The 19,021-nt window shown below is 32.4% G+C and overlaps 4 protein-coding genes and 1 long non-coding RNA gene across 8 annotated transcripts; 3 read left to right on the top strand and 2 right to left on the bottom strand.

The window, feature by feature from the left end:
* Window positions 1-46: 46 nt before the first annotated feature.
* On the bottom strand, window positions 47-1,083 carry LOC143196157 (cytochrome c oxidase subunit 6C). Of its 2 annotated transcripts, XM_076403782.1 has the most exons (4): window positions 960-1,037; window positions 616-725; window positions 240-429; window positions 47-185 (listed from the first exon to the last, which is right to left on the bottom strand). In XM_076403782.1, the coding sequence occupies exons 3-4, from the start codon at window positions 407-409 to the stop codon at window positions 122-124; spliced, it is 234 nt and encodes a 77-aa protein (XP_076259897.1). In that variant the 5' UTR covers window positions 410-429; window positions 616-725; window positions 960-1,037; the 3' UTR covers window positions 47-121. The 2 variants fall into 2 exon arrangements, with proteins under 2 accessions (XP_076259897.1, XP_076259898.1); XM_076403783.1 differs by lacking the exon at window positions 616-725 and having other exon boundaries at window positions 960-1,083.
* LOC143196150 (glutathione synthetase) lies at window positions 1,045-6,347 on the top strand. The gene is made up of 9 exons (XM_076403773.1): window positions 1,045-1,521; window positions 1,591-1,734; window positions 2,109-2,242; window positions 2,339-2,381; window positions 2,580-2,818; window positions 2,877-2,975; window positions 5,538-5,870; window positions 5,928-6,035; window positions 6,097-6,347. The coding sequence occupies exons 1-9, from the start codon at window positions 1,303-1,305 to the stop codon at window positions 6,227-6,229; spliced, it is 1,452 nt and encodes a 483-aa protein (XP_076259888.1). The 5' UTR covers window positions 1,045-1,302; the 3' UTR covers window positions 6,230-6,347.
* A 1,470-nt stretch (window positions 6,348-7,817) lies between these two features.
* On the bottom strand, window positions 7,818-8,259 carry LOC143196158 (cytochrome c oxidase subunit 6C-2). Its single transcript, XM_076403784.1, has 2 exons — window positions 7,973-8,259; window positions 7,818-7,920 (listed from the first exon to the last, which is right to left on the bottom strand). Exons 1-2 carry the CDS (start codon window positions 8,125-8,127, stop codon window positions 7,857-7,859), a joined length of 219 nt encoding a protein of 72 aa, XP_076259899.1. The 5' UTR covers window positions 8,128-8,259; the 3' UTR covers window positions 7,818-7,856.
* A 3,387-nt stretch (window positions 8,260-11,646) lies between these two features.
* Window positions 11,647-18,819, top strand: LOC143196153 (uncharacterized). Of its 3 annotated transcripts, XM_076403776.1 has the most exons (6): window positions 11,673-11,885; window positions 11,939-11,975; window positions 13,915-14,052; window positions 15,758-16,012; window positions 18,189-18,498; window positions 18,560-18,819. In XM_076403776.1, exons 1-6 carry the CDS (start codon window positions 11,838-11,840, stop codon window positions 18,726-18,728), a joined length of 957 nt encoding a protein of 318 aa, XP_076259891.1. In that variant the 5' UTR covers window positions 11,673-11,837; the 3' UTR covers window positions 18,729-18,819. The 3 variants fall into 3 exon arrangements, with proteins under 3 accessions (XP_076259892.1, XP_076259891.1, XP_076259893.1); XM_076403777.1 differs by lacking the exon at window positions 13,915-14,052 and having other exon boundaries at window positions 11,647-11,885; XM_076403778.1 differs by lacking the exon at window positions 18,189-18,498.
* Window positions 16,327-16,909, top strand: LOC143196155 (uncharacterized). The gene is made up of 2 exons (XR_013005678.1): window positions 16,327-16,436; window positions 16,476-16,909. It is a non-coding gene; the product is annotated as an uncharacterized LOC143196155 (long non-coding RNA).
* Window positions 18,820-19,021: the final 202 nt, after the last annotated feature.

Genomic DNA, 19,021 nt, shown 5'->3' with positions numbered 1-19,021 from the left:
CTTATCATTTTTCAATTAGTTTTATTTGAACAAATAAAAACACAACTTTTATTTAGGATGTGTATTTTGAACAATAAGATCTACATAATTTCTAGAAGAATTAAATTATATATGAGTTAACTTAGCAGGAATCAAATAAGCCCTTTTGTCTCATCTTCTCAAATTCAGCGTTGATATTGTAGTTTCTGAAAACAAGAAAACTTGTCACATATAAATTAAACTATGATGTGATATAATACTTGTAGAAGTTGGCATATTTTTCTTTCCTAACATCGTTCCTGAAAATTTTGAAGGAAGTTGCTGCAACGATACAAAGGACAACAGCAAGACCCAAATTGTTTCTGACATTGTTCTGAAGCAGATTTCTGAGATTTGGTTTGGCAACTGTGCTTACTTTACCTCCAGCCATCTTTTACGGTCTTTTTAATGCTAAAAAATGTTTTAACAGTATTTCAATTATGTAATCAACTATATATCAGAGTAATTAATAAAATTAAAATGGCCAATTATTACAACTACAAATGATAATAAATATAAAAAAACTGTAAATAGTACAGCACTACTTATGCACTAAATTAGTAAATAAAATACATCTTTATAATACTTTTTACTAACCAAAATCAACGAGATTCTTATGATTTTTATGTTAAAAACTGACAATATATGACAGATCGACAGTTGTGTGAGACCTCTTCTTTTTAATATCACGTGACATATTGTATGACCTACATAATATAAATTATATAAATATACCTTTTTCTACAACAATAATCTGATATAAAATAGCGTATTATAATTACTTTGATCAACATTTTCACTTTGAATCAATTTATATTTCCTTTTCTTCTTCTTTTGCCGGATTAAAAAAGAAAATTCACCAAAATAACTCATTCTTCTATTCAAACCATACATTCAAATTAAGAATTAAGAAATATATATTACTGAATATAAAGACTTACTAATTGCTATTATAAAACTGAATTACCAATTAAATTAGATTTTAAAATGAATCAAATTAATAATATCAAAACATGAATGTCAACCATTCCTAACCTTCCGTTTTTGCAATATAACATAACAGAATTGTGAAAAAATTCCAGTTTGTTTTTTACTTAAATCATAGACATGAATACACTTTAAGAATATTGTATTTATAATGGTTATCTAATCATTTGTATTTATTTTGGAGTTTATAACAATACAAGATTCAATTTTATATCGCAATAGTGTGCAACCTAGTACTTGCGATAGCTATATTTTTTCTGAATTGTATTAGGAAAAGTTTATTGAAAATTAATCAAGATGTCTAACATAAAGCGATTACCAAGCTGCCTTCCCATTCCTTTAGAAGAGAAAGAATTAACAGAACTAGTATCTAAAGCCAAAGATTGGGCACTCATGCATGGTATTGGCATGCGATCAAAGACATCTTTTAGCGAAGATTCCATAAATTTCGCTCCCTTTGTATTACTTCCATCAACATTTCCTAGAAAGCAATTTGAAAAGGCTATCGAAATACAAGTTAGTTATACATACATGATTTTTATAATTGTTAGTTAAACTAACACTATTATTTGTAAACATTTTTAGACAATTTTAAATGAGTTAATGCACAGAGTAGCTCATAATAGACAGTTCTTAAGAGAGACTTTGAAAGATACTATTCAGGTAGATGAGTTTACTGGAAATCTTTTTAAGATATGGGAGACGGTTATGGAAGAAGGTGTGGCTCAGGTAAATATTCTGATATATTTATTGCCAGGAAAAAAGCAAATGTATGTGTTTTTGTGTATTTAGCCCCTTAGCTTGGGTTTAGTGCGTAATGATTTAATGTTGGATTCACTCTCCAGTTGGAAACAAATAGAATTCAACACAATAGCAGCAGGGTTTGGCTGGCTTGGACCATGTTCATTAGCGATCAATAGGTGATTTTTTTCATCCAGTCATTACCACTAATCACTTCATATATTCTCTGTTATAAATTTAAATGTACTTATTTTGTTGTTGAATGAAGGTTAGGTGATATTTGTGTTTATGTTGCTTCTAATGCATAGTAATATAGTAAATGCACAGTAGATCACTTATAAAATAATTGTTTATTGTTTTAGAAATTATCTTTGGGATTACTCCGCTCTGACTACATGCTTCATAGTACTGGTTCAAACAATATCAAACAGGTGGAGTTCAATACAATATCTGTGAGCTTGTCAGGAGTAGGCAATGGCGTATCACTTCATAATAGGTATTTGGTTTGGTTTTATTAAGTTTAATCAAATACACCCGACCTTCATTTGTTTACACCATTTCTAATTTGTTTTTTATTTTTCCGCTAATATAGATATGTACTAGAAGAATTGAACCATCACGACAAATTGCAAAATGTAAGTAAATTGTGTATATAAACCATACATAGTATTCTTTGCCGAAGAGACTAATTTTTAAATTATTACTAATTGCTTGGTTTGATTTAATCTTTTAATATTCAGTATAATACATGAATTCTACAGCTTACCATTTTAATAATTGGAACTAATGCTTATCTATGCTACTGGAAATATTAAGCTAATTTTATTCTGTAGTTACCAGAAAACAATGCTTTAACGGGAATGTCACAAGGTTTATTAGAAGCATGGAAAATTTATGGAAATACTGAAGCCGCCGTGTTATTTGTTGTGGAGGATGTAACTTATAACATTTGTGATCAGCGCTTTCACGAGTTTGAGCTAAGACGGCTGAATCCTAACGTTAAGGTACTCAGAAAAACATTGACGGAAATACATAACGAGTCGGCTTTGTCCTCTGAAAATGAACTGCTGGTGTGAGTCAAATGATAACGACACATTGCAGGGTATGACACTATTTTCAAATTATTTTAGAAATGGTGTTATGGTCAGTGTGGTTTATTTTCGTTCGGCTTATACCCCCGATCAGATACCAACCAAGAAAGAATGGGATGCCAGGTTGTTAATTGAAAGGTTTGTATTGATTTGCGCCAGTTTATTAAGGAGCTATTCTGGTCTAGACACATAAAAGGTGCATATTTTTCCAAGTGCAATAAAAAGACCAAACAATATTTTTACAATCCATTGTTTCACCAGACATTTATTGAGGTTTCAAGAATAATAGAATCAAACCAAAAAAATTCGAATGTAAAAAGTTAGACTTGTAAAATGGAAGGCCGCTGTCAAAAATAACTCACCCTAGTTGACGTTATTTCAACCCTTTTACCCTTCCTAAAATAAAATACGTAGTTTCTTAAGTACAGATGACGTTATTGTTCAAATCTCGGTCTAAAAAATAATGAAAATTAAAATTTTGCTATAAATCTTGAAATAGGTTAGCTGTCCTCAGTGTGTCAGCACAATAAGGCGGCAAACTTTCAGGCTCTATAGCATATATAAGAAGCTCATTTGTCAAAGCACTCAATCCCGGTGTTTAACACTGAATGCACGAGGTTCTTAAAATTTAAAATCTGTATAAAGTTTACTGTTTCAAAAGTTGTGCAAAAATCAATATTAATGGATATAAATATTTATTATTTTTTGTGTTTCTACACTCATAAAGGTTAAGAATAAAAAATATTTGGCGAGAGAACTTATATATTACTAGCGACCCGCCCCAGCTTCGCACGGGTGCAATGCTGATACTAAATTAAATACACTACAGAAAAAATATGAACGTTGTATATAAAAACATAGCGGCCCGCTCCGACTTTGCACGGGCATAAAATATATATGCCTATGTCACTCAATGAAAACATGATTAAAATCGATCCAGTATTTTTGGTTCATTCATTACTGCCCTTGGCCTGCACGCATTAAATTTGGAGTAAAACAATTCCTCTTCCCCTATACTTACTATGAAGATTTCCTGCTATCTTTGGAATATCTAAATTCATACAATTTTTATTACATTACACATTTTTAAACGCAAATTTTAAAGTTGTAATATCTCCGAAAATATTTGTTTAATTTACATGCTGTAAGGAACCATATTGATCTATATTAATTGCACACTGTATTTAAGGTACTTAATTCGATAAGGATTAATGCCGTATTGCTTAAAATAGCTTCGTAAATAAGCCATTTTCTCACGTAAAAAGTAAACAATAAAAATGGTTAATGTGGGTTATCTCTAAAAGATAAACATATACCATCGTAGACCTTTTTATGGAGTACAATACTGTAGTACATTAATTTGATCTAACTCGTAGGGTTAGGCAGCGTTTTTGCTAATTGCTAAATAAGCCTAAAAAATAGGTTAATTTACGACATCACGTTAGAAACCTCTAAAATTAGCAATGTTGCCTTAGTATATTATGCATGATTATACATATAAACCTTCCTCTTGAATCACTCTATCTATTGAAAAAAACCGCATCAAAATCCGTTGCGTAGTTTTAAAGATTTAAGCGCACATAGGGATATAGGGACAGAAAAGGCGACTTTGTTTTATACTATGTAGTGATAGTGCCGTTTCTTTAGCTTCGTTCTAACCGGACTGGTTTATATTCGCCGCCATCAAAATATCTCCGAAAATAATTGGAATATTAGAAATTTGACCAATTTTTTTTTCAAAATTATGATCTAGAATACCTTAATGTATTACTTTAGATATTTTCTTGAAATTAATTTCATTCAAACTATTTTATATAGATGACCATATTGTTGACTTTCTCGATGTTTGGGTATGAGAGAGAATATCTTGATGAAAAATAGCTTTCTCTTTTGTAAACTAGGTCTTTCCAGAATTTCTACATTTAAAAGGTTTTTACGTTCAAAAAGATAAAATAATAAGCTTAGATTTATCGATATCAGCTAGATATTCTGTTTTGTTTATGTTTATTTTATATAGAGAATTTTTTTTCACTTTTAAAACTAAATAGAAACTAAATTTCAAATATATATTGATTTTAAAAATATATCCATATATTTTATTTTCGGATAGTACCCCCAAATTTCAACATATTTGTTTTGGCAGTTTTTCAACTTTGAGGACTGTCAAAATAGACTTGAGTGTGTGAAATGAGCCAGATGTAGAGTTGAATCTGATGAATAAAGTAAATGTTCCTACTATAATTTACTAGTATTTGCAATAGATTTTTTAGTTGTTTGTAAGAGTTTATCTTCATGATTTCTAACTCCAACTAGGTCTTTTCAAACAAATTTTACAAATCCAAAAGGGTGGAATAATAATCTAAGTTTAATGTTTTACTAGTTTGGTGGTAATTCATTTTAAGAAACTGATGCTTTTTGACCGATTTTATAGCCAAACTACCAGATTCGCGCCATTAAGGAATTAGCCTGGTGTTTTCATTTACGACAAAGTTGGTTGATTTAACTCACATTAATAGCAATTAAACTATACACAAACTTAATTTAATCGTTTTGAAATTAGAGTACAGATGTTTTTTGATTATTCAAATACAGGTGTACAGATTTCTGAATGAACTAAAAATGTTTCGCCATAAGTAGATGGAAATATTTTTCGTTTTGATTTATTACAATTATTTTAGTCTTACAAAAAACTATTTACAGGTCACAAGCAATCAAATGCCCTTCAATCCAATACCATCTAGCTGGTACTAAGAAAGTACAGCAAGCCCTGGCGAAACCCGGAGCTATAGAACTGTTTTTAAACGAAGCAAAGAAAATCGCAGCTGTTAGGGCTGTTTTTACCGGACTGTACGGATTAGATTTCGACGAAGCTGGTGACCAGGCTATCCAGATGGCACTAGACGATCCAGAACGTTTTGTATTGAAACCTCAACGCGAAGGAGGCGGTAACAATATCTATGGAAAAGATATTCGCGATGCCATTCTGGCCATGAAAGACACCAAAGAGCGAACTGCTTGGATCCTAATGGAAAGGTTCTAGATACAATATTATTTCCGTAGTCGTATACCTAAGTTTGTTGATTTTTTTAGAATAAGACCACCTATCTCAACAGGTTATATTGTAAGACCTGGAAATCCAAATCCACCACCTTTGGTTGAAATGGTGTCTGAACTAGGCATATTTGGAGTGGTTATAGGGTAACTCTGTAGATACTCTATAGATATAGAAAAAATTAATATAAACCATGATAATTTTCAGAGATTCCCAAAATATTATGATCAACAGACAAGTGGGGCATATGTTGCGCACAAAAAATGCCACCGCCGACGAAGGAGGTGTTGCGGCAGGGCTAGGTGCATTAGACAGTCCCTATCTAATAGACATTGATTAATACTCAAGCGTACACAATGCATTTTTATTTCACTTTGTTCTATTTTAATATTATATACATTGGTTGTAAATTCTTATATACACACATATATATTTTTAAATAAACTGTTATCACTAAATTGTTTGTGTTACAATAACGTGGCTGTGCAGTTGTTGTTGAAGGGGAGAAAACAATGTTGGAAATGAAATACATTTTATTTTCTTTCTTTTATGTGTAAATTAATGCACAAAGAAGAGTTTGTTTATTTAAATGAATAATATAAAAAAATATATAAAATGAAAGATGATATATCGATATGTAATTGAAAAGAATTATGAATTGGATGGAAACTACTAATTGTCTGAAAGAAATAAAATTAAGAAGAAAAATAAGAATTCTACTCTTCTGATCTTAATACTCTGATTTGATTGTTCTTGAATTTTACTCTTCCACTTTTGTTCTGTTTTCATTCACGGACTTCGGATCTTCCTTCTTACCGTTCTGCTTCTCTTACTTCCCTTTTCTGGTTGAATATCCCGGATAATCTTAGTTCTGTACTATTCTGCTTCTCTTTTCTGGTTGAATCTTCCGGATAATCTTGATTTTCAGTATAGATGCATCACCTTTTTATTGCGAAAGCACCTCCCTCGTGTCGGTGGTGGCTGAGAAGGTTGTTTTAAGAAACCCTTTCCTGCATCCCGATTCGTTTAAATTATCGGGGCGGGGTAGACTCTTCCAGTTAGACCTTCTCACCCAGATGGAGCACGTGCGCTACGGACTCTAAGTTTGTAGTTATTGTCATAATTAGGGATTTACTACCATTTACAATATATTAACACCCGCCGTTCATCTCGGGTACCTGCACCCCCTGTTATCCGAAACACTCGACAACGAGTAGATGCGACATGCCATTTGTTAGCCATCTGGTTTCCGTGTTACGCAGTACCCTTCAATAGTACCTACAATTATCTGGCTTCAACCAAACATTCACTATAATATGATATTATATACTGTATCAAGTAAAAATTATTTTTCCATGTCACAAATATTATGAAAAACAGTTAAATGGTCTAATAAATCGGACCTCTAAACTATACAAAAACAAAAGATCATTATATTTTCCTTAAACTTGAAACTAAGCAATTTTCTTAAATCTAAATAACTATATATAATTGCGTTGCAACAGTGCCTTTTTATGCTGTTTATTTAAAATGATAAATAATTTAAAAGGTCAATTTATTATTTGATTAATATGATTTAATTGTGCCAGACATGCCAGAATAATATCTAAGAGATTCCATTCTAAAAAAAAAGTATATATTGGTGAACTTGAAATTGTTCTCTAGATGCATCCTTTGCTGAAAAAAACGAACAATAACGATAAATAGAAAAGATATTTTTAATGTCTGATGAATATTTTATTATTAGTTTAGTAGTTCATTTTTAAAATTCTGAATTATAAAAATGTTTAATCGAGAACACTTGGAATATAATAATTGTGAAAAAAATATTATATTATATACATATATAGCTTAGTTGTCTATACATAATATTAGAAAGAAACCCAACTTTTGAAAAAGACAAAATGACACTAATAAAACAAGAAATATTATTCAATACAAAACATTTTTATTTATTACTCAATAAATTAACAGGAATCAAACAATCCTTTGTTCATCATTGTCTCAAATTCCTTCTCAATAACGTAGTTTCTAAAAAAGAATTTTCTTTACTTAAGCGAAAAGTCGTATTTTTGACAGTTACTCGTAAAAATCCCGGAAAAGTTTCTTTTTCGGATTAATGTAAAATAATTGGAAAGCCAAGGCTCCGAGTACTCCATTAATTAAGGAACTCAATATCCATAATTTAGCCCTTCTTACACTAAGCCCATGTAATTGTGGTTTAGGTATTTTACCCATATTTATATAGAAAGCGTTACAGAATATATCTGACAATTACACTGACAACTTTTGTTACGCAACAAAATTGTCTATAATATTAAACATACAGGGAGCCATTCTAATTGGCATTAAGCAACTTCATATTCACGTTAAATTGTGAAGGAAACCTTAATAATATCCGTCATCACTTTGACAACATTTTTTATTTTAATGTTGCCTTTCATTAATTTTATTCTATTTTTGTGAGCTCATGTTGACAAAGTCAATTTATATTTTTAGTTAGTATATTTATATCTGTTTATATTTGAATATATACAGTTTTTTTTATCACTTTTAATAAAGTAACCAAAGTTGTCAAAGTTGACATTAATCCAAATAAATCACTAGACTATGAATTAATACAGGACAATTGCTGAAAAAACTATCAAAAAAGCGAATTATACAACTCACTAACTTGATCTCTGCGTTGATACAGAATTCATAATCTACAGAAAATATTACCTAAGCAACACAGTGAACTAATAAAATCTTATATTAGAACCAAAATGTTTAAACTCAAACAAGAAGTACTACAATAAAAGAATCTAAGCATATATATTCTACACATGTGATATACAACAAATGAAAAATATCACAATGGCTACAGTAGGTTTAAGTTATTTTAAAAACAACTAGTAACAATGTAATATATTGAAAAAATATAAGATAATAATAACACAAAACTGATTAAACTGAACCATTTATTACACATGGATGACCTGAAATTAATAACTGCTACACATAACCAATTACCCCAAATGCTGAAAATTATTGAAGAGTTTTCCAATGATATCGGGATGCAGTTTGGATTGGACAGGTGTTGTACCCTCAGCATAACTCGAAGATCATCGAATCAACAGAGGATAACAACGTCTAGAAATATTTGGATATAAAGCACACTCAGCGAATCGGCCAAATATCCATAAAAATGAGGTTAAATGCGAATTTATAAAGATAATAAAGCAATTACTAAAAACAAAACTGAACAGTAGTCTCTGTTCTAAATAATACCACTGGTATTATAAAATGGATTAAAATCGACATTCAAGGTCTACAATGGAGAGTTAGAACTTTATTGACTAGTACACCATCCTATATAGAAGTATAATCGAAAAAACAACATTACCTCAAAATATCGGAGGAAGGGAATTAAAAGATGTCGGCAAACTACTTTATCAATAGATAATGATCTAAGAAGAAATTATTTTATCAAAAAATGTGAAACATCACTACTATACAGGACAATATGAAATATATTTTGATATGAAAATCTGCCAAGATGATTTTTGACATCAATATTTCTAATACTTGGGAAAAGTGAGTGTTCCCCCATAAAGAAGTGAGGATGCCTTTTGGCTAAATCTATAACAATGTATAATAATAAGGAAACTTTAATAATGATTTTAGATAATTACTTCAACAAAATGCAAAAACGTGGATCACAATTAATATTTTTTTTAAATTTAAGACAATAACGAGTACAGTAAGTTTATTTAAATCTGATCTGCTGGAAAGTCAGTTTGTTTTGTAACCACAAACCATATGATATGAGATGTCGTAGAAACACTTCTGGCAACTATTTCTATGGTGTAGTGGGTAGAATATTGAGCCCACACGTGGAGGTCGCGGACTCGATTTCAAACAGGACAGCAGCTTTTTTTGTTCTAGTTTGATTGGAATATTTGTCAAATCACCTAGGCTAGGTAGCGGAACCCAGGGTCAGAAATGTTCCTTATTTTTAATAATTGTTTCTTTATTCCTATTTATCCTCATACTTTGGGCTTTTACTTGGGCTATCCATTGTAATACATATAAAATGACTGCGTAATTTATTGAGTAAATATCTAACACTAAAAAGAGAAAAATAAAATATTTTTAACAAAAAAATTGAACCGAATCAAAAAATAAATAAGGAACTCACTAAAAAGTAAAAAAATAATGAAATTTAGATTTTTAACACAAAAAACATTTTAAAATAAAATATGTACATAATATACATATGTTTCATTTTTTTGTTAAAGATATTTTAATTGCTGATTTTGTTTGAAGAACTGGACATCTCTCAAGTGATGTAATTCTGTCTTTTTGTCGCAACGCAAAATAAACATTCGAGATATTAAGCTGTATTTTTCAGTCTCTAGTTCATTCGAGGATCTCGTTGACTGCCACTTGTACTTTTTCTATATCTCTAAGCAGATATTTGTATTTTGCCATAATGATTGTGTCGTCGACAGATGTTTCCTTTGTTTTTGGGATATCGATAGTGTAGAGCAGATACATGAGTGGTCCCAAGACACTACCCTGCGGAACAGCCGAAATAAATTTATAGATATTGATGTCGAGAATATCTCCTCTGAATCGTCCTTCGAAATGATACTACTCCAGAAATTGACAACAGCTTGGATGTCTTACAGGGCAGTTTCTAAGTTTATACACTTAATTCTAACAATCACAATGCGGAACTAACCTTAGCATTATTTTTCAGCAGTTTCGGTGCAGATAAATTGTACAGGACGTAAAAAGGAGGCCTCTGATAAACAAGACAAATAATTCGCAATTATAAGACCACCATCATGTTAGACAAATAACAGAGCAGATCAGACTCAAAATCAAGCAACTGTATTAGGTTAGTCGCAACACACTGGCAATTTGATCTAAAATAAAAGAGATTGGTTTATCAATCATAAATCGAATTTGGACCTATGGGGTGCCAATATAGAGTTGCACTAAAATATCAAACCAACCAATCAAACGCTGCCAAAAAAGGTTCTACAATGAATTACCAACGCTTATCGTTACGTAACCAACGAAGAGTTGCACGATGACTTCCAAATCAAATACATTTACGAAGTGATCCAATATTTCGCTTTAAAATATAAAATAAGCTTACTAAATCACAGCACCGTGGAAGTAATACAGTTACTGGATAACACACAGGAAATCAGAAGATTTAAGCGAACCAAACCACACGAACTTGTATAGTGTATAATTACTACCCTTAACTTTAGTTTAAGTAGTTTAATTTTGTATTAATTAGGGACATTACATACTGATGTATTTATGCCGTACTCGTCTTGTTTGGGTCATAATGCAGTTATAGCATTAATAAATTAATTTGTCAAATATGTAATATAAAAATATTATACGACCAAAGGAATTGGATTGATGATAGATGCAAAATGCAAAAAACATAGATTACTTTTTCATGCGCTTATCGAAAATAACAAGGAAATGTTTATAGCATGTGGAAATAAGATAAAATTCTACGTACTTGAGTCCACATCTTCTAAATTACCAATTCATAATTCTCTATATTTATCATACGATAAGACTATGCATTTATTATATATTGTTCAATTTTACAACTATTTTTTATCTCCAAAAGTTAACATTAGCAACATTTCAGATTACATAGTTACAAACAATATCGGAATGTTATCTGAACGAATATATATGTAAACACACAAAAAACATTTACTACAGCAAAGACAAAATATTGAAGACCATTGTAATACATTACTCATAATTCGACGCCAGAAAGATTTCATTACATCGAACAAATCGGGTGGGATATCCCCTGATATTATTGCACGGTTTTTTGGCGAGTACAATCCGTGTGCAGTTTCTAGACCAGCTTCGAACGAGTAGGTTGCAATTAGTGGAAACCCACGACAGACAAGACACCGATAATGTTTCGAGCGGTAAACTACTTGAAGCCCTTACTCCTTTTGAACACGGTAAGACAAAAGTTGAAACCTGTCATGACCTATTAACGTTAACGTTTTTCTAGATTTTTCTCATAGAAGCACAGCATTCTTATTACGATGGTGAGTAGTACTATTAAATTGATATCTGCCTTGGAAACATGTTTGGATAAACATTCACGCATGGAAAACTCGCTCATTATCTCGTGTTTGTTGTTATTTTCATGTCTTTTAACGAAACGTCAAAAAAACATATTATTGCTAGTTTGCATCATTACAAAAGATTGCCAATGTTACGACATTTTAAAAATATAAAAAATGAAGAACAATTATGAGAATTATCGATTGTTTTCCGTAACAAATTCAAGGTTATTCCGCATTTGAGAAGCGACCGACTAAGAACATCCACAACGACGTTGAATCGCAACAAGATTACGATGTTGCCACTGTGTACTTTTTAGTGGAAATAAAAGAAAACCGTTTAAAACGTCTCAAAACTATTAAAATTAATTTTGAACTATTTCGATGTTATAACAACACGTAGTACAAAGAATGATTTTGATAATGCGAGAAAAAAGGCGTATGAGAAAGTAAATCAAATTTCTTATATATTTATTATGAATTTCTTCGAAATTATTTCTATTAATCAATGTAATTTGAACTAAACATTTTTGTTAGCATTCTAAACAAATTATAATTGTATGTAGATAGAAATGTTTGGATTATATGCTCATTTTTTTGCCAGTAATAATTTTTTAAATTGTATCTTACATTAGATACGCTTAGTAGAATCTTAATTTACAAATTTACTACCCTTTTGTTGTGCTGGCGTCAATCTACAAGCAAGACAAGTGCTGGATAAGTACGTAATTTCCCAAAATAAAATTAAATTATACATAGTTCAGAGTAACTCTTTTATACTATAGAAGTTCGTGAGGTTGGGTATAATACAATTGTGTAATTTTGAGTTCTTAGCAAGAATCTAATTCTTGAAAAGCCTGGCACGCGACGTTGCCGGTTCTTGTAAATTATACGTATATTTTGAGAATATAATATAAATAAATTATTTTGAATTCACAAATTAATCTAAAATTTCCTTTGCAACTCAAGTTAACATTTTTTGGTGAGATTTTCATCTTCTATAATATAATAAATCTAACTTTTTTATTAATCACACAATCTGCCCGTGGGCAATAAGTATATTTTTATTATTTCCCTTATACTATATAATTATATTGACATGTAGAAGATCGCTTCAGTAGGTGATCTACTGAGAAGGCTGATAGATCGTCAGATGATTTAACTTATAACGACTGTTAGTTGACGACATTGCATTAGATATCATTTGGAGCTTGTTTTTGCGCTGTCGCAAAAACAAACTGTTGTTTTGCAAAGTCGATTCAAAGAGTTTTTGTTAGGGTTTGTGGATGTTATATACTCGGTAAATGTGGAAACATCATGACAAAGGCGCTCCAAGAAGCGTATTTGCAGCATTCTGGTTTTGTTTTGTAACGTGTGTAACGATGTAATGGTCACTTGGTGAAAAGTTATACTTTTAATTTTCTGTGTCAACGTTATGGAGAAAACAGAAAAATTGCTCGACGAATGACTTCGATATAAATGAAAAAAAATAGCAGAGTATAAACATCCTCACGTATCATCAGTGTCGAAGCCAGCTCCAAAGTATACAAAATCTATATATAACTTTTGTTTGCTCAGATCTAAACCGTGTATACATGTGTAATTGGATTGATTTTGAAAAGGTTTTGTTCGAAATACATTCTTAGTTGGTATCTATGCCATATTTAAAATGAATAGCCGTTAAAATATTACTTCTTTTTTGTCAAGCAAACCACAATTTTTTGAAATAACTTTTTCGTTTTATAAGTCGGTGGTTGAGAGCATTGAGAAACTTAATATAACTTAATTAATATCGTAGATACTCATAGTTTAAATCATACATAAGTTTTAGTGAAAATATTTTTTGGTTATGGTTTTATGGAATTTATAGGATTAACTTATTGAATTATAGTGATTTACAAAAATCGTATTTAATTTTTAGATGGTCTCTCAACGTTGGGTCAAAGAATCAACGCCCAAGTTCAACAAGAATTGGCACCGTTACAGGGGCTAGGTGCACGTATCAATGTTAATATACAAAATAACGTACAACATTTACAAAATGATCTTGGCACTTTGGGTGAGAAAATCGCGCAAAACCTAGAAGAAGATCTCAACATTTAATGAAGATTTTAAAAATTAGAACCAATTTCTTTTTCAATTTCAAACCAAAGCTTTTGGTTTTACTCAAAATACATCCTTAGTGGGTATATAGACTGAGAAAAGTGTAACTATGCCATATTTCAAATCAATATACCATACAATATTACTTCTTTTTTTAAAACAAACCAATTCAAAAGGTTTTTTGAAATAACAACTTTTTTTTCGGTTGATAGTCGAAATCGTTGAGAACTTAATATAACTTGATGAATATGATGAATTGTTGAAAGTTTTAGTGAAAATATTTTTTGATTATATTTTTACGGAATTGATAGGATAACTGAATTATAGTAATTTACCAGATGTACCGGAAAGTTATTACCGGTTTTTCTAACAGATGTCGCTAGGCTTAAATATACAATGTTAAAATTTGACACATATGTCATTTTATTCTACTAACATCAAGCTTCAAAGTTATACATCATAGAGCATAAAATAGAGAGACTCACTACATTTTTCGATTCTATGATCATAGAGTTTCTCTGTAGTTATAGATTATTATATAGACACCGTCATAGATTTATACCTCTTTGAATCTGTCAAGTTTCGTGCCTGTAAACGTGCATTTGTGGTGCGCATTACTTTTCTTTATTTAATCAAAAGAAAAAAGCCGCTGATAGTCATCATTTGCTGGTATAAAATTACTGTGACCATGCCCTAACCTTAAAAACATGTGAGCGTAGTTTGGAAAACTCAAAAGTAATAATTTCGATGTGGAAGACAAAGATCATTCTGCTAGACCACAAACGTTTGAAGATGCGAAACTGCAAGAGATATTGGATGAAGACCCAACCCAAACTCAAAAACCATTGGCACAAGTGTTAAATATGGCCCAAGAAATGATTAGCGATGATGGGAAGATGCGTGCCACATCGGTTGAAAGACAGGCAAATGGAAAATCGAAAAATAATCTGTGAAATGCCGCTTTAACGGTATTATTGGAAGTTATTTCTGCATCGTATAGTGACGGGTGATGAAAAGTGGATTTATTTTGAAAACTCTAAGGCCAAAAAAATAATGGTTATCACCTGGCGAAGCCAGTCGATCCACTCCAATGCCAAATCGTTTTGGTCGCAAGACAATCTTCCGTGTTTGGTGGGACAAGAGTGGCATGGTATACCACGAATTGTAGAAACAGTTAATAGTAATCGCTACTGACAACAAATAAACAATTTGCCTTGATCAAAAAATTTCCAGAATAGGCCGGAAGACACGGTAAAGTGATTTTATAGCACGATAACGCGCCGTCTCATAAAGCAAAACCGATAAAAGAAGCGTTGAAAGCACTTCGCTCATCGCACCCACCGTACTCTCTAGACCTTGCCCAGTCCGACTATCAATTTTTCGCGTCAACGGGGTTCGCGCTTGCAGAACTGTACTTCGCCAATTTCGAAGAAGTTAGGAAATGACTCGATGGATGGTTTTGCTTAATGAGTAAACAGTTTTTTTGGAATAGCATCCATGAATTTCCTGAAAGATGGGCAAGATGTATAGAATCAAATGACCAATACTTTGAATAAATATTTTTTTCAATTTTCTTGAAAATTGCGTAGTTTTTTTGTCTAAAAAAAACGGTAATGATTTTCCGGTACACCTGGTATAATCATCGTATTTAATTTCTTTAGATGATCTCTCTACGTTGGGCCAAAGAATCAACGCCCAAGTTCAACGGGATTTGGCGCCATTACAGGGCCTTGGTGCACGTATCAATGCCCGTGTACAAAACAGCGTACAACATGTGCAAAATGATCTGAGTACTTTGGGTGAAAGAATCACGCAAAACGTGGAAGAAGGTCTCAAACCCGTCAGAGCATTGGAATTAAACAGACGCATGATGGATGGTATTGGAGGACAAACCATAGTTACTCATTTTCCCAGTGGTCAGTAAAATTTATTTTAATAAGTGATATATAGACATAAATATTACATTTTAATTCACTGGTCCATTATATTAGGTGTATGAAAAACTCAGATCTCAGACCGCAAGAAGGAGTACCGCGCTTATCGCCTCCAACTTGATAAAAGTCCCTATCCCCTGGCTCCAGAACGTATTATACATCGGTCTCCAGTTCGAGAGCTTGTCTTGCCAATAATCCTTCAAATAAAAGAAAAGAACAATTTCAATTCTAAACTGAGATTGAACTGCGAACAGGTCTTAGAAATTAGATTGCTTATTCTCCAAAAATTTGACAAAAATAAATAATTATGGTGTGTAAATTTCTGGAGGATGCGACGAGATGTAATGACAATATGGCGGAGGTATAATTTTTTAATTCAATTGTTGCTGAGTTTCTAAAAAGAAATGTAGTCGTGCCTTGTGGGGATAATTTCTTCAAAATCTAGGCAATGCCCCTTATGACTTCTGGCGCGCCGCCAAAGGCGTAATGGGGAAAAATTCGAACGCAAAACTCTCGGAAAAAGCCGAGCTTCTCGCTAATTCGTTAGAAAACCAAATGAAGTGCAATCCATCTCTTGGCCCACCTCAACTTATCGTTATTCTTCATAAACGACACTATCCCCTCTCTGAAGAGGAAAAAGTTCCAATCAGTGCATCTTTTGAAGAGCACAGTCTTTCCCCGAGACCTTCAGCTCTCGATAAAACGTCTTATAAAAAACTCCAGGCCCAGATGATATAATAGTAAACCATCTGAAAAACCTCACTAGCAAACAACTATCAGATCTTGCCAACATCATCAACTCCATCCTGAAGTTAAAGCATTTCCCAAAGAATTGGAAACATGCGCTTGTCGTTGTCATCCCAAAAAATAAAGCCAAGTCCAATTCATAGGCCCATCAGCCCGATTAGTTCACTTTCCATACTTGCCAAAAAAGCGATATTACACGCTTTAAACAGTTTCATAGACGCACACCACATAATCCCGAACGAACAATTCGGTTTCTATGCCAAACACTCAAGCCTTCATCAAGCTGCTCGCGTCGCAGCAACAATCAGCAAAAGCATTAAGAAAAGGTCGAAAAACTGGAGCCATTTTTTTAGATGTTTCCAAAGCTTTCGATCAAGTATGGCACAACGGTCTAATATTCAAAGCGAAACAGGTCAACAAATGACCTAATCTTCCTGATAGATTCATATTTGGACGGTAGATCCTTTCAAGTGAGGATCGGTGACATAGTCTCCTCTCGAAAACAGATCTCCATAGGACTCCCGCAAAGTGCACCACTAACCCCAGCCCTGTTCAACCTTTACATGGCTGATTTCCCACTCCACAAACATTCCCACATAGCATTTTATGCAAGTGGTACAGGCTTCTTTACCACTGCTTACAGTCCCGACGCCATCCGCGACAGACTTCAAGTCCAACTGAACCAGACGATTGCGTGGTACAAATTCTGGCGGCTGCAGATAAACCCGAGCAAAACTCAGGCTCAGACCTCAAGAAGGAGTACCGCGCTTATCGCCTCCAACTTGATAAAGTCCCTATCCCCTGGCTCCAGAACGTATCATACATCGGTCTCCAGTTCGAGAGCTTCACGAACATGCTCAGTGTAGGATTCTCTCTAGGATCCTAGTCGACAAACACGATATCTTGATAAAATCCCTACCCATCCACAAACCTTGGTAGATAACCAACTACAACAATCCCAATCGTAACCCAGAGTCTCTGTCGCCCGCAAAACACTTCACTATCCCGAACCTGAAGCGACATCAGCAAAAGACCATTTGATTCTAGCTGGTCATTCTGGAACAAGAAAGAAAAAAGTCGTGCCTTCTAACATCGTTTAACAATGTGTAATGTAGACGTCAGAGCAAATAATACATTCAATATGAGAGTCATTATCAAGATTTTTATTAAATTGTTTGAATAAATTATTCGAGTTAAATCCAAGTTCTTCGGAAATGCAAATGATGGTCATTTGACAGATATCTCAGGTGCTTTAGCAGTTTTCTAAAAATTAGTGAAACTTATTTTCTGTTATATATAATATACTGAAAACACTGATTAATTTTTTACGCACCTAATACTACCATTAAAATGGAATAATTATTTCATATAGGCCTAACAATATTCATATTCAACAAGTCTTTTTTTCTAGATGTAAAATTTATTGTAAAAAACTCCAATACATATAAGTGCAAAGGAGAAATCTCTTTAAAGTCAGGCGATTGTTCTGGAGTTTTGGAGCCCTTCGAAATAACCCAGTCCAGTCCCAAGACGGATTGGTGTTTCCTACGTGGCTATAGCCAAGTTAATGATAATGTATGTTTAAGTACCAACGGTATTAGTGTGTCGGTGGTAAATAACATAATCCATTGTAGTGGATCGTTTAATTCACAGGTTTTGAATCTGAAGTTAGACGAATATAAAAATCTGTGTTCCTCCGTATCAAATAATGTCGAATATCGGTAAAAATTGACATTTATTATTTCCGGTTGATTTTATTATTTACTATTTATTATTTTGTAGATATTACCCAGATAAAACCTCTGACGTTCATGTACCAATACCAAATTCCAATCCATATGTTGAATGTGCAAAATCCGACAATAATATCTGCGTTTTTCACAGAAGAAATCCTTTGTTAACAACGCAATATTCGCGCCAAAATTCATTTGTAATTAATAGTTACTCATGAATATAACATTATTCTCGTCGTTACTATAGCGATCAATTACTATTCCACAAATTATATATTTCTTGCCAATAAAATACATAACATAATAAAACTGCATTATTTGAAAACTCCCACTTTCTCTAGGTTTTATAACAGTGTAAACTATTGTATAATTAAATTTTAAAATTTCTCTTTTAACAACTAGATCTTATCTGGTCTGAACTACCTAAGGTAACTTTGAATCATTTTTCTTGGTATGCTACTAACTGACGAGTAATTAAATATATCTTCATTCCAAAATATTTGCCTGATTT

This window comes from Rhynchophorus ferrugineus, unplaced genomic scaffold (assembly GCF_030347505.1).
Source record: "Rhynchophorus ferrugineus isolate W39M unplaced genomic scaffold, kcgeb_rfMv2 rfM4, whole genome shotgun sequence".
In the NCBI taxonomy this organism is placed as follows: Eukaryota; Metazoa; Arthropoda; class Insecta; order Coleoptera; family Curculionidae; genus Rhynchophorus; species Rhynchophorus ferrugineus.
Note: the sequence above shows the minus strand (reverse complement) of the source record. Positions and strands in the feature narration are given on the sequence as shown.

Coding starts and splice junctions, on each gene's coding strand:
- LOC143196158 (XM_076403784.1), bottom strand. CDS start 8,127: ATGGGTAAAATACCTAAACCACAATTACATGGGCTTAGTGTAAGAAGG. Junction 7,921..7,972: donor CTTTTCCGGGATTTTTACGA/GTAACTGTCAAA, acceptor ATTCTTTTTTAG/AAACTACGTTATTGAGAAGG.
- LOC143196157 (XM_076403783.1), bottom strand. CDS start 409: ATGGCTGGAGGTAAAGTAAGCACAGTTGCCAAACCAAATCTCAGAAAT. Junction 186..239: donor AAATATGCCAACTTCTACAA/GTATTATATCAC, acceptor TCTTGTTTTCAG/AAACTACAATATCAACGCTG.
- LOC143196153 (XM_076403776.1), top strand. CDS start 11,838: ATGTTTCGAGCGGTAAACTACTTGAAGCCCTTACTCCTTTTGAACACG. Junction 14,053..15,757: donor AAATGATCTTGGCACTTTGG/GTGAGAAAATCG, acceptor TAATTTCTTTAG/ATGATCTCTCTACGTTGGGC. Junction 18,499..18,559: donor TCAAATAATGTCGAATATCG/GTAAAAATTGAC, acceptor ATTATTTTGTAG/ATATTACCCAGATAAAACCT.
- LOC143196150 (XM_076403773.1), top strand. CDS start 1,303: ATGTCTAACATAAAGCGATTACCAAGCTGCCTTCCCATTCCTTTAGAA. Junction 2,243..2,338: donor GGCGTATCACTTCATAATAG/GTATTTGGTTTG, acceptor CCGCTAATATAG/ATATGTACTAGAAGAATTGA. Junction 5,871..5,927: donor GCTTGGATCCTAATGGAAAG/GTTCTAGATACA, acceptor TGATTTTTTTAG/AATAAGACCACCTATCTCAA.